This window comes from Oncorhynchus kisutch, linkage group LG4, assembly GCF_002021735.2.
Source record: "Oncorhynchus kisutch isolate 150728-3 linkage group LG4, Okis_V2, whole genome shotgun sequence".
Classification (NCBI taxonomy): Eukaryota; Metazoa; Chordata; class Actinopteri; order Salmoniformes; family Salmonidae; genus Oncorhynchus; species Oncorhynchus kisutch.
This window is the reverse complement of record NC_034177.2, coordinates 68,371,085-68,398,382: the sequence shown is the minus strand read 5'-3', so window position 1 is coordinate 68,398,382 and position 27,298 is coordinate 68,371,085. Positions and strand designations below refer to the sequence as shown.

General features: G+C 42.2%; 1 protein-coding gene across 1 annotated transcript; it reads left to right on the top strand.

Moving 5' to 3' along the window:
• Window positions 1-21,567, top strand: LOC109888783 (rap1 GTPase-GDP dissociation stimulator 1). Its single transcript, XM_020479957.2, has 14 exons — window positions 1-705; window positions 4,093-4,197; window positions 13,449-13,571; window positions 14,331-14,456; window positions 14,703-14,831; window positions 15,197-15,322; window positions 15,484-15,627; window positions 15,983-16,114; window positions 16,332-16,466; window positions 16,687-16,812; window positions 19,165-19,304; window positions 19,462-19,588; window positions 19,918-20,046; window positions 20,160-21,567. Exons 1-14 carry the CDS (start codon window positions 693-695, stop codon window positions 20,285-20,287), a joined length of 1,683 nt encoding a protein of 560 aa, XP_020335546.1. The 5' UTR covers window positions 1-692; the 3' UTR covers window positions 20,288-21,567.
• Window positions 21,568-27,298: the final 5,731 nt, after the last annotated feature.

Below are 27,298 nucleotides of genomic sequence, written 5' to 3'. Positions count from 1 at the left end.
GGAGAAGGAGAAGGAGAAGGAGAAGGAGAAGGAGAAAGATAAGGAGAAGGAGAAGGAGAAAGAGAAGGAGAAGGAGAAGGAGAAGGAGAAGGAGAAGGAGAAGGAGAAGGAGAAGGAGAAGGAGAAAGAGAAAGAGAAGGAGAAAGACGAGAGAGAATTAGAAAACAGAGGCAGGGACGAAGCGATACAGACAAGACCGACAGTGTTCCGAACCCTCATTGGTTTGAATGGTGTCAGCAATTTTTATCAAGTATTCTTTTGAACTTAACATGAATTGGGGTATTGAGAGTACTATATAGGTAGAGAACATTGAACAGAACAAGGCTACGTCAAGAACTACATTTTGACAAAAATACAGAGAAAACCCTCTAGTCCCAAGCTCTGGTATTGTGTGTGAGAGAGACCGAGGGAAATAAAGACAGAGAGAGGGAGAGGGAGAGAGGGAAAGAGAACGCAAGCGCAGTGGTGAGAGGGGGAGCAGGGTGGTAGAGCAGAGAGAGAGGGAGGGAGACACAGGCTGCTTAGCTGACTGAAGCAGAGCTGGGAGAAGAGGCACGCCTGGCCTGAAGGAGGGCTGCTCTTCTCTCATTACTAAGCCAAACACACACACACACACACACACACACACACACAGCCAGGGAGCCGGGATAGAATCCTAGGGAGACAGAGTGAGTGCCTGCCGACCTGCAACCATGGCCGACATGGGTGAGTAGAAAAACCCTTTCTGAAATCCTCCCTTACAGCGTGTGCATGCCAATGAGTGCGTTTAGCAATGGAGGCTTTGACAATATTTGGAGCCGGGTGGGGATGTACAGTACAGTAGGGATCGACATGGACGTAGGTCAGGCTAGACTCCAGGAGACAAGGAGTTTTCCTTTCCTGTCTTGTGTTCAAAGGTCATAGAAACATAGGCTGACATTACCAGCTCAGGTAAGCCCGTTGGGATAGACAAAGGTAGCAGGGGGCTGTTGCCGTAGAAACCCTGGAGACAGGGAGAAGAGTGGACAGAGAGCCTGTAGGGCTGGAAATGTCTAAATGGAAGCGCACTCCCACTGGTTGAATCAACATTGTTTCTACGTCATTTCAATGACATGATGTTGAACTATCGTGGAATAGACGTTGAATTGATGTCTGTGCCCAGTGAGCTGTTGGTGGGATGTCAGTGGCAATAAGGACCAGGGGGGTTCCTATAGCACTCGGTGGGACAGATTAACACTCTGCTGTAGGCAGCATTTCCCCTGTCTAGACACGCACACACATATACACACACACACTGACTGACAAATGGAAACAGGGAAATGGGGGTCTGTATGATAATTGACACTGTGCATATAACCCTGATAGCACCCCACTGCAGACTCTATTTCCACACTGCTTACCAGGGATTAGCCAAAGTGATTTGTCTCTGTGCTATGACTCTCTCTGTGCTGTGACGCTCTCTGTGCTGTGACGCTCTCTGTGCTCTGACGCTCTCTGTGCTCTGACGCTCTCTGTGCTGTGACGCTCTCTGTGCTGTGACTCTCTCTGTGGCGCTGCTCAGAAAGTGTGTTAACAGGACAGCACAGTGGACAGCTGATGGTCACACCCACACATTGACGAGGCTCTGCCTTTCTCTCTCTTTCTCTCTGCTCTCAAGTTAAGGGTTCTAGGCAATTTTTTTTGTTCACATGGCTTTATTTTCAGATCGGTTAAATTAAGTTGGAAAGGGATTTACGGCCAAGACTATAGTAATCAATAACAGTCTTGGCTACAAAGTATTGTATGACAACTCTTTGATTAGTCTACAAGTAGACTATATGGGGAGACCAATGGAGAGCCTGAATGGCGAGACCGCCCCCATGCACACGTGCCACACGCACGCACACTGTGTCCCCGGTCACAACAACATCCTCAAGCAGGAAAGTGTGTGACGTGACAAAACACTGTCGCACCAAGCGGTCAGGTATTTTCTAGCTGGAGGGGACAGAGGTATGTTGGAGAAATGATGTACACACACACCGTCCCCCCTTCTCTCACTAGCCTCTGGCATGGGGGATACCAGTTCCAGCCATCCCTTTTGCAATCTCTGATGTAAAACGGCATGATGCGACTTGATCTCTCAGCCTGTGTATTCATATCTTCATGTGACTCTGGTCCTATACAGTATGTGCCAATATGTATTGCAGAGGTGCATTGCAGCAATATTTATTTGCGATCACTGCAGTGTGTTTGGGGGAGTCACTTGAAATATCCAGAATTCACAGAAAAGCACCTTCATTGTAGCTTGGTTTGCATTTATTGACAGAAGGCAGGATGATGAATGAGTGTAATTCTTTTATACCAGTACTGACGTGTATGCGCATTGGCAAGCCACTTTGAGATTGGAATAGCCTGAAGGTTCATGAGGGGTTTCAGTGTAGATGTTTTTGTGTGGGTGTTTACAGTGTACAACATCAAAATGTACAGTACAGGCATGTATTGTTTCTACAGAAATATTATGTAGTACATGTAAGTAGTGTAGTTGTTCTGCAGGAGGATGTGACTAATATACAGTGGGGCAGAAAAGTATTTAGTCAGCCACCAATTGTGCAAGTTCTCCCACTTAAAAAGATGAGAGAGGCCTGTAATTTTCATCATAGGTACACTCTGACAGACAAAATGAGGAAAGAAATCCAGAAAATCACATTGTAGGATTTTTTATGAATTTATTTGCAAATTATGGTGGAAAATAAGTATTTGGTCAATAACAAAAGTTTATCTCAATACTTTGTTATATACCCTTTGTTGGCAATGACAGAGGTCAAACGTTTTCTATAAGTCTTCACAAGGTTTTCACACACTGTTGCTGGTATTTTGGCCCATTCCTCTATGCAGATCTCCTCTAGAGCAGTGATGTTTTGGGGCTGTTGCTGGGCAACACGGACTTTCAACTCCCTCCAAAGATTTTCTATGGGGTTGAGATCTGGAGACTGGCTAGGCCACTCCAGGACCTTGAAATGCTTCTTACGAAGCCACTCCTTCGTTGCCCGGGCGGTGTGTTTGGGATCATTGTCATGCTGAAAGACCCAGCCACGTTTCATCTTCAATGCCCTTGCTGATGGAAGGAGGTTTTCACTCAAAATCTCACGATACATGGCCCCATTCATTCTTTCCTTTACACGGATCAGTCGTCCTGGTCCCTTTGCAGAAAAACAGCCCCAAAGCATGATGTTTCCACCCCCATGCTTCACAGTAGCTATGGTGTTCTTTGGATGCAACTCAGCATTCTTTGTCCTCTAATCATGACGAGTTGAGTGCTCTCTAGCAAACTTCACATGGGCCTGGACATGTACTGGCTTAAGCAGGGGGACACGTCTGGCACTGCAGGATTTGAGTCCCTGGTGGCGTAGTGTGTTACTGATGGTAGGCTTTGTTACTTTAGTCCCAGCTCTCTGCAGGTCATTCACTAGGTCCCCCCGTGTGATTCTGGGATTTTTGCTCACCGTTCTTGTGATAATTTTGACCCCACGGGGTGAGATCTTGCGTGGAGCCCCAGATCGAGGGAGATTATCAGTGGTCTTGTATGTCTTCCATTTCCTAATAATTGCTCCCACAGTTGATTTCTTCAAACCAAGCTGCTTACCTATTGCAGATTCAGTCTTCCCTGGTGCAGGTCTACAATTTTGTTTCTGGTGTCTTTTGACAGCTCTATGGTCTTGGCCATAGTGGCGTTTGGAGTGTGACTGTTTGAGGTTGTGGACAGGTGTCTTTTATACTGATAACAAGTTCAAACAGGTGCCATTAATACAGGTAACGAGTGGAGGACAGAGGAGCCTCTTAAAGAAGAAGTTACAGGTCTGTGAGAGCCAGAAATCTTGCTTGTTTGTAGGTGACCAAATACTTATTTTCCACCATAATTTGCCAATAAATTCATAAAAAATCCTACAATGTGATTTTCTGGATTTTTTTTCTCATTTTGTCTTTCATAGTTGAAGTGTACCTATGATGAAAATTACAGGCCTCTCTCATCTTTTTAAGTGGGAGAACTTGCACAATTGGTGGCTGACTAAATACTTTTTTGCCCCACTGTACAATGTGTGTGCGTGCACGCGTGCATGTGTGTATGTGTTGCAGAATCTCTAACAGAGGCGTTGAGTGCCATCAGTGTGAGCACTGAGCTGGTAGAGCAGGAGTTGAAGCCTCATCTGGACACCCTGCTGGCTGTGCTACTGGAGAAGAGTGAGTTTGTACTCTACACACACACCACTCTACACACACCACTCCACACACACACACATCACTCTACACACACACGCCACTCTACACACACACACACCACTCTACACACACCACTCTACACACACACACAAACACATATCACTCTACACACACACACCACTCTACACACAAACCACTCTACACACACCACTCTACTCACTCACCACTCTACACACACACCACTCTACACACACCACTCTACACACACACCACTCTACACACACACACCACTCTACACACACACACCACTCTACACACACACACCACTCTACACACACACCACTCTACACACACACCACTCTACACACACACCACTCTACACACACACACCACTCTACACACACACCACTCCACACACACACCACTCTACACACACCACTCTACACACACACAGCACTCTACACACACATCACCACTCTACACACACATCACCACTCTACACACACACCACTCTACACACACCACTCTATACACATTACTCTACACACACACCACTCTACACACACACCACTCTACACACACACCACTCTACACACACCACTCTACACACACCACTCTACACACACACAAGTAGACACTGACCTCGGATTCATCAATCTCACTCCTGTCCTGTTCCCAGCAGTTAGCTTTTATGACATTGCTTTGGCCATGGCAAGCAAGGCCAGTGCATTTAGAAACAATATATAATCTCAGCTTCAATTATCTCAGCATATTTATCATGTTGTTTAGGGATCTATCATTCAAATCATTTGAGGCACAAACGTTCTCTTTTCTGATCATATTTTGGATGCCTGACGTAGTCTCGGCCCAAATCTTCAGTTATAAAAAGACTGAGTGTTACAGCAGCGTTCAGAACACCCCTGCTGTTTCTCATCTGTATTCATTAAACATCACAGTGCTGTGGAGAGGGGGAGGGGTGTCTTAAGAATGAAAGGAAGGAAGTGTGAGAGTGACAGGTCAGGTTATTCTCCAGCTCTCCCTCTTTCTGGTTCGGCAAATATCAAATTTATATGAGGTTGCACTGTGCACAAGCAGCCACATTTGGTTCTCCTCAAAAACGGGCAAGGGGACATTACCATAGCAGCGCGGCCTAGTGCCTGACAACCTGAGCTGCCTCCTCGGCTGTTGTGACATTCTCTGAAAGGAGAAATGCTAACATTAAGTCTTCCTCTGTGTCTATTGATTCTTGCTGCTTTAATAATCACAATGAATGTCCCTCCCAAGCTCAACAGAGGAGGATTCTGTTTTAGTTTCTCTCTCCGGTCTTCTCCTGACATCACAGATGGGTTAGAGTCACTGTTAATCGGAGAGAGGAGAAGAGAGAGGAAGTCCAGACAAGCGGTGCACTCAGTGATCCTGATCAATCTCATCAAAGAGAAGGGGTGGATCAGCTTTAATATTGTGGAAAGATTGTTGCTACCATCAATGTAATTGTCTGCATCATTTCCAATCCCCCATATATTTTTGGGGTAAATATATATATCCATGTACAGTGCCTTGCAAAAGTATTCATCCCCTTTGTGTTTTTTTCCATTTTGTTGCATTACAACCTGTAATTTAAATTGAATTTTATTTGGATTTCATGTAATGGACATACACAAAATAGTCCAAATTTGTGAAGTTACATTTTAAAAAGGACTTGTTTCAAAGAATAAAAATAAATTAAAACGGAAAAGTGGTGTGTGCATATGTATTCACCCCCATTGCTATGAAGCTTCTAAATAAGATCTGGTGCAACCAATTAAGTCACATAAGTAGTTAAATAAAGTCCACCTGTGTGCAATCTAAGTGTCACATGATCTGTCACATGGTCTCAGTATATATACACCTGTTCTGAAAGGCCCCAGAGTCTGCAACACCATTAAGCAAGGGGCACCACCAAGCAAGTGGCCCCATGAAGACCAAGGAGCTCTCCAAACAGGTCAGGGACAAAGTTGTGGAAAAGTACAGATCAGGGTTGGGTTATAAAAAATATCCCACGGAGCACCATTAAATCCATTATTAAAAAATTGAAAGAATATGTCACCACAACAAACCTGCCAAGAGAGAGCCGCCCACCAAAACTCACAGACCAGGCAAGGAGGGCATTAATCAGAGAGGCAACAAAGACACCAAGGATAACCCTGAAGGAGCTGCAAAGCTCCACAGTGGAGATTGGAGTATCTGTCCATAGGACCACTTTAAGCCGTACACTCCACAGAGCTGGGCTTTACGGAAGAGTGGCCAGAAAAAAGCCATTGCTAAAATAAAAAAATAAGCAGACACGTTTGGTGTTCAGTAAAAGGCATGTGGGAGACTTCCCAAACATATGGAAGAAGGTTCTCTGGTCAGATGAGACTAAAATGTTGCTTTTTGGCCGTCAAGGAAAATGTCTGGCGCAAACTCAACACCTATCATCACCCCGAGAACTATTTCCCAACTATTTAGCAATTTATATAGCACAGCTGTCCATTTTTTCCCATTTTAAATTAAATTGATATGTGTTTTTATTTATCACAATTTTCTTTAACCATTTAAGGTCTTTAATGCAGGGCCGAGAGACAAGTTCCTTACTTTTTCCCCCTTCTACTTGTCTCTTCCATTTTTGTGGTAATGCTGCAATTTAGTTGGTTGTAATTTTGGGTAGAGCAGACATTTTCATATGGCTATGTTAGCTGCATGTGTGACATAACTCCATCAGTCCTATTTATATCATTCCCAAAAATGATAATAAAAAAATAAAACATTTTATCGAAAAATATGAGTTTTTTTTTAGCAATTAGTATATTTGAGTTTAAACACAATATTTGTTGTATCATTTGTTCTGTATTTTCAGGTGAATTAAACTGAAATTGCAACCAACTCTCTAAGGCTTGTTTAAAAAATAACAATATTTTGGGAGATTATTTTGTTTTCGAACAGCCGAAAGTGAACAGTTGTAAATCTGAATAAAGGGAAAAGGCCATTCTTGAACATGGGGTGAGGCATTCCTACCAATTTACTAGAGAACCAGTTTGGATATAAGTATAACTTTTGTGTGACTGATGCCTTTAGTGAGTGGTCTAATGCTTTAATATTTAATCATTTCTGCCCTCCGAATTCATATTTGGCCATATAAATAGGCCCTTTTAATTTTGTCTGGCTTGCCATTCCAAATAAAATGGAATATTTTTTGTTCATATCATTTAAAAGCAGGTCACTAGGTGTAGGCAAAACCATAAGCAAATACAGTGCCTTGCGAAAGTATTCGGCCCCCTTGAACTTTGCGACCTTTTGCCACATTTCAGGCTTCAAACATAAAATATAAAACTGTATTTTTTTGTGAAGAATCAACAACAATCATGAAGTGGAACGACATTTATTGGATATTTCAAACTTTTTTAATAAATCAAAAACTGAAAAATTGGGCGTGCAAAATTATTCAGCCCCCTTAAGTTAATACTTTGTAGCGCCACCTTTTGCTGCGATTCCAGCTGTAAGTCGCTTGGGGTATGTCTCTATCAGTTTTGCACATCGAGAGACTGACATTTTTTCCCATTCCTCCTTGCAAAACAGCTCGAGCTCAGTGAGGTTGGATGGAGAGCATTTGTGAACAGCAGTTTTCAGTTCTTTCCACAGATTCTCGATTGGATTCAGGTCTGGACTTTGACTTGGCCATTCTAACACCTGGATATGTTTATTTTTGAACCATTCCATTGTAGATTTTGCTTTATGTTTTGGATCATTGTCTTGTTGGAAGACAAATCTCCGTCCCAGTCTCAGGTCTTTTGCAGACTCCATCAGGTTTTCTTCCAGAATGGTCCTGTATTTGGCTCCATCCATCTTCCCATCAATTTTAACCATCTTCCCTGTCCCTGCTGAAGAAAAGCAGGCCCAAACCATGATGCTGTCACCACCATGTTTGACAGTGGGGATGATGTGTTCAGGGTGATGAGCTGTGTTGCTTTTACGCCAAACATAACGTTTTGCATTGTTGCCAAAACGTTCAATTTTGGTTTCATCTGACCAGAGCACCTTCTTCCACATGTTTGGTGTGTCTCCCAGGTGGCTTGTGGCAAACTTTAAACAACACTTTTTATGGATATCTTTAAGAAATGGCTTTCTTCTTGCCACTCTTCCATAAAGGCCAGATTTGTGCAATATACGACGGATTGTTGTCCTATGGACAGAGTCTCCCACCTCAGCTGTAGATCTCTGCAGTTCATCCAGAGTGATCATGGGTCTCCTGGCTGCATCTCTGATCAGTCTTCTCCTTGTATGAGCTGAAAGTTTAGAGGGACGGCCAGGTCTTGGTAGATTTGCAGTGGTCTGATACTCCTTCCATTTCAATATTATCGCTTGCACAGGGCTCCTTGGGATGTTTAAAGCTTGGTAAATCTTTTTGTATCCAAATCCGGCTTTAAACTTCTTCACAACAGTATGTTCCTTGTTCTTCGTGATGCTCTCTGCGCTTTTAACGGACCTCTGAGACTATCACAGTGCAGGTGCATTTTTACGGAGACTTGATTACACACAGGTGGATTGTATTTATCATCATTAGTCATTTAGGTCAACATTGGATCATTCAGAGATCCTCACTGAACTTCTGGAGAGAGTTTGCTGCACTGAAAGTAAAGGGGCTGAATAATTTTGCACGCCCAATTTTTCAGTTTTTAATTTGTTAAAAAAGTTTGAAATATCCAATAAATGTCGTTCCACTTCATGATTGTGTCCCACTTGTTGTTGATTCTTCACAAAAAAATACAGTTTTATATCTTTATGTTTGAAGCCTGAAATGTGGCAAAAGGTCGCAAAGTTCAAGGGGGCCGAATACTTTCGCCAGGCACTGTAGGTAAACTGTGATATGACTAAAGAGTTAATCAGGGTGACAGGTATTTTCCTTTCCATTGTAGCAAGATCTTATCTATTTTTGCTAACTTTCTATAAACATTTATTGGAGGGAGATCATTTCTTTCTTTCGGGATTTGTATAGTGAGTATGTCCACATCCCTGTCAGACCATTTTATTGGTAAACTACATGGTAATGTAAAAGTATCATTTTTTGTGATCCAATAAATAATATTGTACACTTATCATAATTTGGTTTTAATCCAGAGAGTTTAGCAAAAATATCTACAGTTGAAGTCGGAAGTTTACATAGTGTCTCTTTGCTTGACATAATGGGAAAATTGAAAGAATCAGCCAAGACCTCAGAAACAATTTGTAAACCTCCCAAGTCTGGTTCATCCTTGGGAGCAATTTCCAAATGCCTGAAGGTACCACGTTCATCTGTACAAACAATAGTATGCAAGTATTAACACCATGGGACCACACAGCCTTCATTCCGCTCAGGAAGGAGACGCATTCTGTCTCCTAGAGATGAACGTAATTTGGTGCGGAAAGTGCAAATCAATCCCAGAACAACAGCAAAGGACCATGTGACGATGCTGGAGGAAACAGGTACAAAAGTATCTATATCCACAGTAAAACGAGTCCTATTTCGATACAACCTGAAAGGCCGCTCAGCAAGGAAGAAGCCACTGCTCCAAAACCGCCGTAAAAAAAGCCAGACTACGGTTTGCAACTGCACATGGGGACAAAGATCGTAATTTTTGGAGAAATGTCCTCTGGTCTGATGAAACAAAAATAGAACTGTTTGTCCATAATGACCATTGTTATGTTTGGAGGAAAAAGTGGGAGGCATGCAAGCCAAAGAACACCATCCCAACCGTGAAGCACGGGGGTGGCAGCATCATGTTGTGGGGTTGCTTTGCTGCAGGAGGGACTGGTGCACTTCACAAAATAGATGGCATCACGAGGAAAGAAAATTGTGTGGATATATTGAAGCAAAATCTCAAGACATCAGTCAGGAAGTTAAAGCTTGGTCGCAAATGGGTCTTCCAAATGGACAATGACCCCAAGCATACTTCCAAAGTTGCGGCAAAATGGTTTAAGGACAACAAAGTCAAGGTATTGGAGTGGCCATCACAAAGCCCTGACCTCAATCCGATAGAAAATGTGTGGGCAGAACAGAAAAGGCGTATGCGAGCAAGGAGGCCTTCAAACCTGACTCAGTTACACCAGCTCTGTCAGGAGGAAACAATTTAAAGGAACTGCTACCAAATACTAATTGCGTGTATGTAAACTTCTGACCCACTGGGAATGTGATCAAAGAAATAAAAGCTGAAATAAATAATTCTCTCTGCTATTATTCTGAAATGTCACATTCTTAAAATGAAGTGGTGATCCTAACTGACCTAAAACAGGGAATTTTTACGAGGATTGAATGTCAGGAATTGTGAAAAACTGAGTTTAAATGTATTTGGCTAAGGTGTATGTAAACTTCTGACTTCAACTGTAGATTTTAAATTTTTTTTATTTTACCTTTATTTAACCAGGAAAGTCAGTTAAGAACACATTCTTATTTTCAATGACGGCCTGGGAACAGTGGGTTAACTGCCTGTTCAGGGGCAGAACGACAGATTTGTACCTTGTCAGCTCGGGGGTTTGAACTCGCAACCTTCCGGTTACTAGTCCAATGCTCTAACCACTAGGCTACGCTGCCTCCTCTATGAGGCTGTGGAGGGATTCCAATTGTGGTTTTAAAATAAAACATGAATCATCACCGTACAACGACACCTTTGTTTTTAAGCCACGGATTTCTAATCCCTTAATATTTTTGTTGGATCTCATTTTAACAGCTAACATTTCGATGGCAATAATAAATAGATATGCCGACAGTGGACAACCTTGTTTTACTCCTCTTGACAGTTTAAAACTTTCTGAGATGAAGCCATTATTCACTATTTTACACCTAGGGTTACTATACATACAGTAACTTTGATCCATTTTATAGGAGATTCTCAAAATTTTTAATATTCTAGGCATTTATATATAAACTCCAGTCGTACTTTATCAAAATACTTTTCAAAATCAGCTATGAAAACTAGGCCTGTTGTCCAAGATATTTTATAGTATTCTATTGTTTCCAGTACTTCTCTTATATTATCTCCAATGTATTGTCCATGTAAAAAAAACGGTCTGTTTAGGATGAATAATATCTGACAATACCTTTTTAATTCTATGTGCCAAGCATTTAGCTAGAATTTTTGCATCACAACACTGAAGTGTAAGAGGCCTCCAATGTTTTTAATGGACTGAATCTTTATATATACCAATTGGATGCTGTTTCAGTAATAATGAAATCAGACCTTCTTGTTGCATGTCCAATGATCTACCATTTATATAGGAGTGGTTAAAACATGCTAATAATGGTCCTCTGAGTATATAAAAAAAAGTTTGGTATCCATCCAGCCCTGGAGTTTTCCCAGCCTTAAAGGCTTTAATTGCGTCAAAAGGTTCCTCCTCTGTAATTTGGCCTTCACTTGAGTCTTTCTGTACAAATGTTAATTTTACATTATTAAAAGGGAAAAAATCCATACAATTAGCTTCGGTTAGTGGAGATGGAGTAGACTGAAACGAAAACATATTCTTAAACTACTTTACTTCCTCTTTCAAAATATAATTCAGTGAATCATGCGTTACTCCATCATTTCTAACAAGTTTCAATAAATTTTTGGGGGTAGCATTTCTATATTGAAGATTGAAAAATTGTTTGGTGCATTTTCCCCCATATTCCATCCAGTTTGCATTATTTTTATAATATATTACACTGGATCCATTTATTTTTGTTTTTCCTCTAACTTATTCTGTGCCTCTATGGTACAGTTTTTTATTGCTATCTAACTGTACTGTTAGTCCTTCAATTTCCTTTGTTAATATGGACTCTTTTGATATAAATTGCTTTTGTTTTATAGATGAGTACTGAATTGCATGGCCGCTAAAGGCACATTTAAAAGTTTCCCATACAATAAGGGGATCTGCTGTACCTATGTTATTTCAGAAAAAGTCTGTTATAAATTATTCTGTCCTAGTTATAAACAAGTTATCATCCAGTAGGATTTGAGTACATTTCCAATATCCTCGCCCACGTGGAAATTCTGTAAGAGTAATATATATATGCCAATTATGTGATGATCCGACCGCATTCTGTCCCCTATCAACACTTTTAAAACGTTTGGGACCAGAGAGAATGACATAAGAAAGTAATCAAGACGACTAGCTTGATTAAGCCTCCGCCATGTATATCTCACTAGGTCAGGGTATTTAAGCCTCCATATATCCACTAATTCCAATATATTCATGACATTCATGATTTCCTGTGCCTGAGGGTGATAGTTAGTTTGTAGTGTGATTTCTTTTACGGTCCATAGACATATTTAAAACCGTATTAAAATCCCCCACCATAATACTAGAGTCTAGTGTTGCTTGTAGAGTTAATAAATTCTTATATATATTTTCAAAGAAGCTTGGATCATCATTATTTGGACCGTATAGGTTAATAAGCCATATCTGTTTGTTGTCCAATAACATATTTTAAATAATCCATCTACCTTGATGATCTGTTTGGACAATTTGCACATTTGGATCAAAATTCCTGTCAATTAATATCATCATACTTTTGAATTTCTTTGCCCATGGGAGAAATATATTTCTCCCCCCCAGTCCTTTTTCCACAAAACTTAAAATTGTGGAATGAGATAACTGTAAATAATAGATATTATATTCCTTCTCTTCTCAAACATGTGTTTGAGACACATGTTTCAATTAAATTATAACTGGCTATACTTATTTCACCACTTACCATAATGAGACACATGTTTCAATTCTATTTATCAAAATATATGTTTGTAATCGTACTATTAAAAAGTAACATGATGATTGAGTGTCTATATAGCTGTACCATGATATTTGCATTGTTACTAAGTAAACCTCCAATTGGTCCTCACTATTCCACCCGCTAAAAGCCCTCCTCATCCCGGGTTGGGTTGTCATCCCAATGCCCGGCAGACCACCCCCGAACCCTCGGATCCCATAGCCACAGAGAGACCGGAACCCATCCTTCGAAGTACACAGTACACAGTGTACACAGTGCCACCCACAGAACAGATGCAGAGAAGAGACTTGGCACAGGAAATGGAATGACAGTTAATGCTGGGACACTTTCATTTGCAAAAGTTGTGTCTGAATTAGTTTCTGGTTAACAATGAGCTGGTTTAACTATAGGTCAATAAAGATGATTTATGTTACTCTAAAACCATTTGTCATTTTCCGTCTTCAGTTATATTCCATTCCATTATATCTCCATGCCAAGGAGTAGTTGACATATAAGTATGTGTATGATCTGTCCCCAGAGAAGGGTGCTGCTGAGGAGATCGCCTCCAGTGGGATCCTTCCCATCTTAGCCCAGTCCCTCAGGGTGAAGAGTCCTCTCACCAACCAAGTGGCGTTGGTGGTTGCAGAAATGGCCAGGGAAGGTGAGATGAGATGCCACCCCACAAGACAGAGGAACAGGGGGCATGAATACCAATCTGAGTTTAATGGAGAGAACCAAGCCCTTAATCACTGCTACTCTGACTCACACTGTGTTTGAAAGACTCACTGATTAAAATAAAATAAGTAGATTTTATTGTCTGGCTGCAATCAAACTATTACCATTGATGGACAGTTTAGACAGAAAAGTGGTCTCTGTGCTACCTCACCTGCTCCTACTCATTACCTATCAACTAATATTCATGACCTCTACTAAGTACCCACTGGGCACAGACGTCAATTCAACCACTATTCCACGTGGGTTCAATGTCATTTCATTGAAATGACATGGAAACAACGTTGATTCAACCAGTGTGTGCCCAGTGGGCACTTGAGGTTCAAAGTGCCCTTTCAAAATAAGTGATACTAATGTGCTATTTTAATGAGCTTTATGTAGATGATATCTATGCATAATATATGTTACTGATGTGCCCTCTGCTTCCTTCACTATCCTTTGTTCTTTAATCTATGCATTTTTCTATGCATAAAGCAGAACTTCTGCCACTGACTAATGTGCATTCTGTAAGAACCGCTCCCTGAACCAAAAATGAGGGGGTGGTTTTGGTTGCTACTCATTGACAGCAGCAGGACTACTTTCTATTTGCATCTACCAAGATCCAGTCCTCCGTTTGCAAACACACCAATGCCATAGGCTTACTGTGGGTACAAACAGAGATTGAGGAAATGCTGTCCCTGTGTTCCAGCGGCGGTGAGGGATCCGTGCATTGATGCGGGGCTGGTGACGGTTCTGGTGCCCCTGCTGAACAGTGCAGACGAGGAGCTGCTGCTCCACACTGGCAGAGCCATCGGACGCATCTGCTTCGACAACAGTGAGTGGGACTGACTCTCGCAGGCCCTTCCCAGGGGGAATCAGGCTTTACCTGCAGTGATAGGATGAATCGGAACCAGAATCTGCCTACTAAATTAATATGTAATCTTACTACGCAATGCTTGTCCTGATGGATTAGCTGGTTGTGCCTCCACCTCTCCAAGTCTATTTATCTCAGTCTCACTCCATTACTCTCTACCTCCTCCTCTCCCTTCCCCTTTTATCCCTCTCCTCCTCCCTCTCTCAGCGGCCCAGCAGGATCAGCTGGTGCAGTGTGGGGTGATCCCCAGGCTGGTGGCCATCATGAGGGAGAACCTAGAGAACGACCCACTGGTCAACGTGTGTCTGCTGGCCCTCTGTAACCTGGCCGACATGAGTGAGGAACACCAGAGGAACTTTAGTATACTCTAGACAGGGTCACAGAGAGGACCCATTGGGCACACACTGCTTGAATCAATGTTGTTTCCACGATATTTCAATGACATTATGTTGAACCAACACGGAATAGACGTTGAATTGACCTCTGTAGCCAGTGGGGAGGAAAGCCTGTTTGTTTTTGGTTACATTTCTGAACCAAAATGGTGTGCTTGTCTCATTTGTTTACTTGGAGACTGCGTATACTGAGTTGAACCAGTTATTGTGTTTCTCACATTCTTATCTGTGAATGAGAATTGTTTCTTAACTGACAGGCCTGGTTAGATAAAGGTGTCAATTGAAATATGTGGCCTCTGACCCCTGCAGACACGACGCGGGAGGCTCTGGTAGAGGTGGGCGTGGCGGAGGTGCTGACGGCCCAGCTAAAACTGGCTACTGACGCAGAGAGAAGACACATCATACTGGAGGTTCTGGGATCACTGGGAGAGAGTGGTACATCTGGGCAAGGGCCTGAAATGCGGTCATTCAAATTATGATAATTTATACAGACACGGATGAGATTAAATAGGCTGAAAGTGAGGTTTAAGCTTTTCACATAGAGGGTTGAATGAATGTGTGCTCAGACTAACACACTCCTGTGCTGCTGTTGTCAGACGTTCTGAAGCTGCAGTTTGTGGAGTCGGGGGTTCCTGAGGCTCTGTCCGAGATGATTCGGGGGCTACAGGGTGGCTCTGACCCCCATGACCTCTGCAGCATCAAGATTGCCTCTAACCTCATCGTTTCCCTCCTGCTGGGAGGTAAGGAACGCAACCTGACCTGGAGGCACCAGAATCCCTCTATGGTTCTCCCCTTGAACCTAACCCCATAGTCCATGCCTCACTCACCCACACCCCTTCACTGTCTGTCAGCTCACATCACTCAAATTGATTGATGTTTGATTCCGAATGTAATCGAGCAAAGATACTCTCAGACTAAGAATCACATTTTATTCATAAAAATTAGCTCATGCGATGTGTTGATGATGATGATACGTGGTTTTCTTGTTTATTTATTTTATCTGTTTAGATTTCTTTGCTAAATTAAATATGGATGATTGGTGACTGACTAGTTTGATGTGCTGCCTGTCCCTGTGTGCTGTGTTTGGTACATTAGATGAGTCCATGCAGAAGTGTTTTGGCGAGGGCACGGGTGTGGTGTACCGGGATGTACTCTCTTGGCTACAGTCCTCCAACACTCAGCTGCAACTGTCTGGAGCCCTGGCCATCGCCAACTTTGCCAGGAACGGTGAGATGACAAAATGCCTTCAGATTGACTTATCTGCATTGACTGCTTTAGTTTTGAGAAGTGATTCTCCTCAGTCTCTGATGTTCTTAGCCCATGTCTATATTCATATTCAATTACCTTATAACCTCTCTTCACCTTTCTCTCTCTGTATCTTCTCTCTGCCTCTTCTCGTCAATTCCTGTATCCTCTCTCTCTCTCTCTCTTTCACCCTTCTCAGACAGTAACTGTGTGAAGATGTTGGAGTTAGGGGTGGTTCCTCATATCCTGACCCTACTGGAGCAGCATGTGGACGAAGGCGACGTGTCCGTCCAGCATGCCGGACTGAGTGCGCTCAGAAACCTGGCGATCCCAGGTACATAGTAGGATGGATAACCACAAACACACGCGCACGCACACACAGACACACACAGACACACACACACACACACAAACTGACCCCACTGAACCCACCACTGAATGACCAACTGGCAGCGGGAAATGAATGACTAATGTGTTTATCTTGTAAGCTGTTCTTACACTAAGGACTCTCAGCTGTGAGACCACTGTGACCCCTCTTCTCCCTGGTGTTTCAGCCAGTAATAAGGTGAGGATGCTGGAGGACGGGGTGACAGAAAGAATCAAGACCTTGCTGCGCTCTGACATGCCCCCAGTGCAGTTCAAACTGCTGGGCACCCTGCGCATGATGGTGGATGGTCAAGGTTTGTTGGAAAGGTGTATGGTGAAGAAGAATGGGATGTGTGCTTAACGTAGAGGTCTGGGTTATACTGTACAGTGCCTTGCGAAAGTATTCGGCCCCCTTGAACTTTGTGACCTTTTGCCACATTTCAGGCTTCAAACATAAAGATATACAACTGTATTTTTTTGTGAAGAATCAACAACAAGTGGGACACAATCATGAAGTGGAACGACATTTATTGGATATTTCAAACTTTTTTAACAAATCAAAAACTGAAAAATTGGGCGTGCAAAATTATTCAGCCCCTTTACTTTCAGTGCAGCAAACTCTCTCCAGAAGTTCAGTGAGGATCTCTGAATGATCCAATGTTGACCTAAATGACTAATGATGATAAATACAATCCACCTGTGTGTAATCAAGTCTCCGTATAAATGCACCTGCACTGTGATAGTCTTAGAGATCCGTTAAAAGCGCAGAGAGCATCATGAAGAACAAGGAACACACCAGGCAGGTCCGAGATACTGTTGTGAAGAAGTTTAAAGCTGGATTTGGATACAAAAAGATTTCCCAAGCTTTAAACATCCCAAGGAGCACTGTGCAAGCGATAATATTGAAATGGAAGGAGTATCAGACCACTGCAAATCTACCAAGACCTGGCCGTCCCTCTAAACTTTCAGCTCATACAAGGAGAAGACTGATCAGAGATGCAGCCAAGAGGCCCATGATCACTCTGGATGAACTGCAGAGATCTACAGTTGAGGTGGGAGACTCTGTCCATAGGACAACAATATATTGCAATATATTGCACAAATCTGGCCTTTATGGAAGAGAGGCAAGAAGAAAGCCATTTCTTAAAGATATCCATAAAAAGTGTCATTTAAAGTTTGTCACAAGCCACCTGGGAGACACACCAAACATGTGGAAGAAGGTGCTCTGGTCAGTTGAAACCAAAATTGAACTTTTTGGCAACAATGCAAAATGTTATGTTTGGCGTAAAAGCAACACAGCTCATCACCCTGAACTCACCATCCCCACTGGCAAACATGGTGGTGGCAGCATCATGGTTTGGGCCTGCTTTTCTTCAGCAGGGACAGGGAAGATGGTTCAAATTGATGGGAAGATGGATGGAGCCAAATACAGGACCATTCTGGAAGAAAACCTGATGGAGTCTGCAAAAGACCTGAGACTGGGACGGAGATTTGTCTTCCAACAAGACAATGATCCAAAACATAAAGCAAAATCTACAATGGAATGGTTCAAAAATAAACATATCCAGGTGTTAGAATGGCCAAGTCAAAGTCCAGACCTGAATCCAATCGAGAATTTGTGGAAAGAACTGAAAACTGCTGTTCACAAATGCTCTCCATCCAACCTCACTGAGCTCGAGCTGTTTTGCAAGGAGGAATGGGAAAAAATGTCAGTCTCTCGATGTGCAAAACTGATAGAGACATACCCCAAGCGACTTACAGCTGTAATCACAGCAAAAGGTGGCGCTACAAAGTATTAACTTAAGGGGGCTGAATAATTTTGCACGCCCAATTTTTCAGTTTTTGATTTGTTAAAAAAGTTTGAAATATCCAATAAATGTCGTTCCACTTCATGATTGTGTCCCACTTGTTGTTGATTCTTCACAAAAAAATACAGTTTTATATCTTTATGTTTGAAGCCTGAAATGTGGCAAAAGGTCGCAAAGTTCAAGGGGGCCGAATACTTTCGCAAGGCACTGTATGTAACTAAACTAAAATCACATAGGTCAAATGCATTTATCTAGTGCAGAGTTAACTAAATGTGTGTTGTAGTCATTTTTATTTATGATAAACTAAGAAACAGGGCTGTTGTTCCTAATAACTGTAGGATAGTTATTTCAGCCCCAGTAGATGCTGTAAAATGATTCTATGTCCAAAGGCACAGTTGGAATCACAGCCTATTTACAATGTATGTGGGAAATAAAATCAATCACAGGCACTACTATGACCTGTCACAGTAAATTGCAGGGTACAGTGGGTCCCCTTGATTACTGTAGTCTACTGAGGTAATACACTCCTATAAAGGGAATCACCACTCTGAGTCTGCTTTCTCACTTCTAATCCTTTCATTGTTTATTTCCCCCCATTTCTCTCTCTCTCTCTCTCTTTCTCTCCCCTTCTCTCTGTCTCTATCTTTCTCTCCCTTTCTGTCTCTCTCTCTCTCTCTCTCTATCATTCCCTCACTTTCTTTGTCTCTCTGTCTCTATCTTTCTCTCTGTCTCTCTCTGTCCCTTTCTAACCATCTTTCTCTCATCTCTAATCTCCTCCCTCCCTCACTCAATTTCTCACCCCCCACTCTCTATCTCTGACTCTCTCCTCCTCCACTCCCTCCTCTCGTCCTCTCTCAGAGGAGGCAGCTGCAGTGCTGGGTAAAGATGAGGTTTTGTTGGCGAGGATCATGGAGTGGTGTGAGGCACGGGACCATGCAGGGGTCAGGGGAGAGGCCAACCGCCTCCTGGCCGCCCTTATTAGACATAGCCGTGCCCCGGTGAGTCACTCGTGGGCATGCACACACACACACACACACACACACACACATACATACATACATACATACATACACACACAGTACGAGGATTACATACTGTATGTGTGTAATCCTCATCTCTTCTAGAGACTGATTCTCTCCATTCCGACTCTTACAGGAAGTCATCAATGCTGTAACCAAAGCAGATGGGGTGCGACACCTCATCTCCATGGCAACCAGTGAACACTTGATCATGCAGAATGAAGCCCTGGTGGCCCTGGCGATTGCATCTGCCATTGACATCGGTGAGGGATTCTACTATCCTTTGAGAGCAAAGAGGGAAAGATCAATACATCTAAAGCTATCCTTTGGACTGACAGAATGTAGCTAGATACAGGTTTACTGACAGAAACCAAAATAAATAGATTTGTAATAATATCTGAATATACTGTATTATGTCAGCATGTAATAATATATAATGCTTATATTTTACAATGGTGAATTACTCTAAGCTCTTTTTTAGGTTATACTAATTCCCCTGCATACCAATGTTCAATACCATAATGTACTTCCTGTAAATGAGAGACTAACACTCCTTGCGTGTGTGCTTGTGACATGTCCTTCTGTTTTCCAGCCTCCATGCAGGAATCATTCCGAGAGGCAGAGCTCTTGCCCACACTGCAGAAGATGCTGGATGACCCAGTGGCGACGGTGGAGTTCAAGTTCAGTGCCCTAGGGCTTATCTGTAGCCTGGCCAACTCCAGTAGGTACCCCACGCATGCACGTGCATCCACACCCACACGCATGTTCTCTCGCTCCTTCTTTCTGTCTCTTACTCTCTCTCTTTGTCTTTGTCTCTATACTCCTCCCTCTTAGGCTCGATGAAGGAAGAAATGGAATCTCTTAACCTGAAGGAGACGCTCAACAAGCTCTCTGGTCACTCCAGCATCAACGTAGCCACACAGGCCGACACAGTGCTGGCCATGCTTTCTGAAACCAGCTAGACTGGCCTGACCGGACCACTGCCCTGGTCAATGTGACCATAGACTCTCAGCACCACGTGCCACCACAACCTCCCCTACTATCGTGACTACACCATTCTCTCCATGAAAAGAAGCAGATATTGAGTCTTCCAAAGCTGGGCCTCCATTCACCTGGTCTATGGAGAGCACAGCTGGACAGAGCTACATTAAGACTGACCAACCCAATCTGACAGAGCGCTAACAAGGTGATAGCCTATGTTCTAAGCACAAGCTGAATGAGCCAACCCATGAAAACGCACACGAATCACAACAACCCCAGTTCAGTCCTCATCACCATCTGTAAAAATAGTGTTTATGTGTGAAATAGCTCTTCTAATCAGTACTCCAATCAATTCAATGTATGTATGATTTCCGATAACGACCAGTGTATATTATCAAAGGAAACGTTTACGTATAGGGTTAATCATGGCTACTGTTTCATAGCATCTAATGTGCTTACCCTCAATGGAAAACACAAAACTAACGCCTGACACTGTTTATCCATGTGATGTTCTATCTATACTCTGTATTGACCAATGTCCATGGATGTAAATGTTCCTAGAATAGGACGTGTCTCTTCTCTGTGGATCTTGCATAGTGAGATCCCCTCTGTGATATCTACAGTTTACAGCTCAAGAAAAGCATTCAAAGCCAATATCTCTGATATTTTACCAAAGTACATTTGAATTAGTGCTAGTTATCTGAGAGCACAGGTGGGTGGGCACTGGGGATAATCATTACAGAGCTGTGAGAGTGTCAGGCAGCTCCCCCACTTGTTGCCAGCTCCAAAATTCAGACTGAAAGGGATCAATATGTTATGTTGATGCTGGGCCAGCAAAGGGCTTGTGATGAAGTGAGCTTTAATGTTGCACTCAGAGCCCTGCTGATTCAACTCCTTTTAACACCAATTTGTTAAGGGATCTTGAGCCCAACAGAGACTGACTGGCTATTTCAAAAGGATTAATAGAGCTAATAGCAACTGAAAAACAGCTCTCCATCTGTCTTTCCTTTTAGTACCTAATAGGCTACTCAATGGGAGCTGAGTTGGTAAATTAGCTTTTAATGTTGAATGAAATTATGAAAGAGATTGGTGTGTTTTGTCACTATCTAATCGTGGCATGTGGTTGTTCAATGACAGACATGCATTTGTTTCAAATCTATAACTTTTTCATTTCAGAGAGACACATAATCATGTTTTTTTGCAAAATGCTAACAAATATGTAACAAATAAATACATTTTTAATAAAGAAATGTACAAATTATACTTTTGTGACATCAATTTTATTTAATTTTCTAAATAAGTTATTCAATACAGTAATATGAGATCTGTATGTAAAACATTTACATTTGACATTTTTGTCATTTAGCAAATGCTCTTATCTAGAGTGACTTACAGTAAGTGCATTCACCTTGAAATAGCTAGGAGAGACATCCACATATCACAGTCAAATATACAGGGCACGAACATTCCATTCCAGCTAAACAATGGATATATAGCATTTAGCAAATAAACACATTTTCATACACATCTAATATCTATTATATACACATCTGAGAATAGTAATAGTTTACACACACATGAAGGTAACCATAAGCAATCATTTCTGATGCAAAAACACAAATGTGAAAAATTTGTGGCAAAAAATTTTTTTTTGTGGATTTGTGGATAAACTCTAAAATGTGTGGATATAGCGTTATGGAAATAAACTCTAAAATGTGTGGATATAGTGGTATGGAAATAAACTCTAAAATGTGTGGATAATAGCGTTATGGAAATAAACTCTAAAATGTGTGGATATAGCGGTATGGAAATAAACTCTAAAATGTGTGGATATAGCGGTATGGAAATAAACTCTAAAATGTGTGGATATAGCGGTATGGAAATAAACTCTAAAATGTGTGGATATAGTGGTATGGAAATAAACTCTAAAATGTGTGGATAATAGCGTTATATGGAAATAAACTCTAAAATGTGTGGATATAGCGGTATGGAAATAAACTCTAAAATGTGTGGATATAGTGGTATGGAAATAAACTCTAAAATGTGTGGATAATAGCGTTATATGGAAATAAACTCAAAAATGTGTGGATATAGCGGTATGGAAATAAACTCTAAAATGTGTGGATATAGCGGTATGGAAATAAACTCTAAAATGTGTGGATATAGCGGTATGGAAATAAACTCTAAAATGTGTGGATATAACGGTATGGAAATAAACTCTAAAATGTGTGGATATAGCGGTATGGAAATAAACTCTTCAATTGATCTTTGAAATAACTATGTTGGTGTTTTAATAAAAAGGATGGCTTACAGAAACAACTGGCAATGGCCTGTAACTTACCTGTTCATTGGAGTATGTACTGTATGACTGAATGTGGGTGTGTTTCAGGTCTCTAAAATACTACATTGGACAGGTAAAGCAATTTGGAGGAAGGCTACTGGTCATTTTCTTCCTCCAGTCTAATACTTTCAGTTCAGTATGGGTCTGCTGTCTGCTTGTCGTTTTTCCAAACACAATGGCTACCCTTCTCATTCTGCTAGCGTACTCGGGAACACTGATAAACACATTGTCTCAGACTCCCTAAGCCTCTTTCCCATGTAGGGGGAGAACATATTTTGCCTCATCCATATTCAGATAAACTAAAGTCTCAGCGGTTACAGGAGTGGTAATGTTTTAGTCAGGTGGTAAAGGCCCATACTGTGCTTTACATCCATACCTACTGTGTGAAAAGTCCAGGCTGTAGAAGCACAGGGAAACAACGTGCCACATTATGGAGAAGACAACCACTCTGACCACTAGGTGGCAACATTGTCTTTACACTACAGTCAATGCTTATTCAAAGCTCTTTATTGAAATGAGGCTCAGTATGTACACAATTACATGACTCAGTGTGTGGGTGTGTGTTTGTTTGTGTGTGTGTGTCTGTATGTGTCTGTTTACTGTGTGTGAGTACAAGCTTGCGCGTGTATCATTGGGTAGTGGCTGATTTTCAGAGATTGCACTGTAAAATGGTTGATCTCTGCACACTGCCGGCGTGTGGGATTCTGGGCTAGGAGCCCAGATGTGTGTGTGTGTGTGTGTGTGTGTGTGTCTGTGTGTCTGTACGTGCATGTGTCTGCACATTCAACTGCCTGCTATTTCCTGAGCAATCTGTTAAGACAGATAAACATCAGTTGAACCAGGGAAAACCACAGCAAAACATGGGACTGCTATCAATGAAACCACCCCTTTAACAACTGGTGACTCACACCAGGCAGAGCACAGCTGAGTCTTGAGTGTGTCATTAACACTTCTGTACCCTGAACCAATTGGATAACCACCTCTATAATCACTATGGTTGTGTACCAGGTTGTATTTGTTGCAGTCGCACTGCACATCTCACATTGGAGTTACAACCTGGAATGTGCCTTTCATGTCAGTGGCTTCCATTTCTATTGTAGTATTTACTGTTTGGGATAAACATTTAGGACCGCATAACCTACTAGTAATAGACATCTATAATAGTCACCCAGTCGCAAGATGGCACCAACAGAGATGGTCGCCTCGCTTCAGGTCCATAGAAAATCTCAAGGGTTTTTACATAGAGCTGGGAAGAACTATTAGATATAAAAGCAATGTCAACTTACCATCATTACAACCAGGAATGCACCTTTCCCGAAGCAAATCCTTTGTTCAAACCTCCACCCTGGACATGCGATCTTATCCCAGAGGCTGACCCAAAACAATGCGGTTGTGGCAGGAGAGACAGACGGAGCGGCCTACTGGTCAGACTCAGAAGGCGAGCTCACCATCCACCGCTTCCGAGCATATTACTCGCCAATGTCCAATCTCTAGACAACAAGGTGGATGAAATTAGTGCAGGAGTTGCCTTCCAGAGAGACATCAGAGATTGTAACATTCTCTGTTTCACCGAAACAATGCTCACTCGGGATATGTTGTCAGAGTCGGTACAGCCACCCGGGTTCTTCACGCATCGCGCCGACAGAAACAAACATTTCTCTGGTAAGAAGAAGGGCGGGGTGTATGCCTTATGATTAACGACTCTTGGTATAATCACAACAACATACAGGAACTCAAGTCCTTTTGTTTACCCAACCCAGAATTCCTTACAATCAAATGCCGACCGCATTATCTTCCAAGAGAATTCTCTTCGATTATAGTCACGTCGGCCCTGAAAGAACTTCATTGATGTATACGCTGACTCGGTGAGCGAGTTTATTAGCAAGTGCATCGGAGATGTCATACCCTCTGTGACCATTAAAACCTTCCCTAACCAGAAACCATGGATTGATGGCATCATTCGCGTGAAACTGAAAGCACAAACCACCACTTTTAATCATGGCAAGTTTACCGGAAACACAACCGAATACAAACAGTGCAGCTATTCCCTCCACAAGGCAATCAAACAAGCAAATCATCAGTATAGAGACAAGCTAGAGTCGTATGTGGCAGGGTCTACAGTCAATCACGGATTACAAAAAGAAAACCAGCCCCGTCGCGGACACTGCTACCAAAGCCTGTGGGCTCTCCTTCTCCGAGGCCAACGTGAGTGAAACATTTAAACGTGTTAATCCTCGCAAGGCTGCCGGCCCAGACGGCATCCTGGAGTGTTTATGGATATATTCAACTAATCTCTATCACAGTCTGCTGTCCCCACATACTTCAAGATGGCCACCAGTGTTCCTGTTCCCAAGAAAGCAAAGGTAACTGAACTAAAATCTATCGCCCCATTGCACTCACTTCTGTCATCAGAAAGTCCTTTGAGAGACTAGTCAAGGACCATATCACCACCCTACCTGATACCCTAGACCCACTCTAATTGTCTTACCGCCTCAGTAGGTCCACTGACGATGCAATCGCCATCACACTGCACACTGGACTATCCCATCTGTGCAACTGAGTCCTGGACTTTCTGACGGGCCGCCCCCAGGTGGTGAAGGTAGGAAACAACATCTCTACCCCGCTGATCCTCTCCTGTACTCCCTGACCACCCATGACTGCCTGGCCATGCACGCCTCCAACTCAATCATCAAGTTGTACCACTACAGTGGTAGGCCTGGTTACCAACAACGACGAGACAGCCTACAGGGAGGAGTTGAGGGCCCTCGGAGTGTGGTGTCAGGAAAATAACCTCTCACTCAACATCAACAAAGCAAAGGAGATGATTGTGGACTTCAGGAAACAGCAGAGGGAGCACCACCCCCAGATGCACTCTACAAGTGAGGTCAGTACAGGTGCATCAAAGCTGGGACCGAGAGGCTGAAAAACAGCTTCTATCTCATCAGACTGTTAAACAGCCATCACTAACATAGAGAGGCTGCTGCCAACATACAGTACAGACTCAAGTCTCTGGCCACTTAAATAAACAGACTTAATAAAGGTATCACTAGTCACTTCAAATAATGCAAATGTAATAATGTTTACATATCCTACATTACCCATATGTATATACTGTATTCTATACCATCTACTGCATCTTGCCTATGCCGCACACCATCGCTCATCCATATATTTATATGTACATATTCTTATTCCTCCCTTCACATTTGTGTGTATTTGTGTGTATAAGGTAGTTGTTGTGAATTTGTTAGATTACTTGATAGATTTTACTGCATAGTTAGAACTAGAAGCACATGCATTTCGCTACAGTCGCATTAACATCTGCTAACCATGTGTACGTGACCAATAAAATTTGATTTCATAGATACAGTATGCATACCAAGTTATCTATGGAAGTGTTGTAACGGCTCTCGTTTGTAGAATGAAGAGTGGACCAACGCGCAGCGTGGTAGGCGCACATCGTCTTTTTATTGATGACACCAAAACAAAATAACAAAGACAAAAAACTGAAGCACACAGTTCTGTAAGGCTAAGAAACTAAACAGAAAACAAGATCCCACAAAACCCAAAAGGAAAATGACAACTTATATATGATCCCCAATCAGAGACAATGATAGACAGATTGGGAACTGATTGGGAACCACACACGGCAAAAAACAAAGAAATACAAAACATAGACTTTACCACCCGAGTCACACCCTGGCCTAACCAAACATGGAGAATAATAAGGATCTGTAAGGTCAGGGCGTGACAAGTGTATTAATTGCATGTTAGAATGTCATTCATATATCATGTTTTATGAGAATTCAGATCTCAGATAGCACCTCAGGCTCTAATAAATAAATAAAAATGATATGACTCCTACATCTTCTATGTCCTCTAGCAGAGCTTTCCCCAGAAACTCTGAGCACTAGACAGACAGGAATGTCCAGTGATGTGCAGAGAAAGTCTCTCTGTTGACTTGTGGCCCTCAAGGTTGTTGTGGCCCTCAAGGCTGCATAGAATAAAAAAACAACTCTGAGTCAACAGAGGGATGTTATTCTCAGCATGATTTCCTGTCTTATACTTTAGCCAACATCATCCTCAAATCGTCTTCTCTCTACAAAGAGACTATGGGGTGTGTTGTATGGGGTGTGTTGCAGACTAACAGTTTTCATTTGAGGGTATTTTCATCCATATCGGGTGAATGAACCGTTTAGGAATTACAGCCCTATTTGTACATAGTCACCCCCCATTTTAGGGGACCAAAAGTATTAGGACAAATTCACTTATGTGTGTATTACAGTAGTCAAAAGATTTGTAAAAATGGATTTGTCCCATATGCCTAGTGCGCAATGATTTCATCAAGCTTGTGACTCTACAGACTTGTTGGATGCATTTGCTGTTTGTTTTGGTTGTGTTTCAGATTATTTTGTGCCCAATAGAAATGGTGGCTCTCATAGGGGGCTTAGCAAGCGTAAATCTAAAGAAGGTGGAACAAAAGACGCTTGTATGTGATCCCTCACCTCCTGTGGTAAACACAAATGTTGGGTTATCGTTTTTGTCTGATCATGTACAGGTGTAGGATTTACAATTTGACCAGTATTGTCACAGAAAAATTATCCTGCAGTAAAAGGATTTGAATGTTTAGTGAGTCCATTCACTCTTTTCT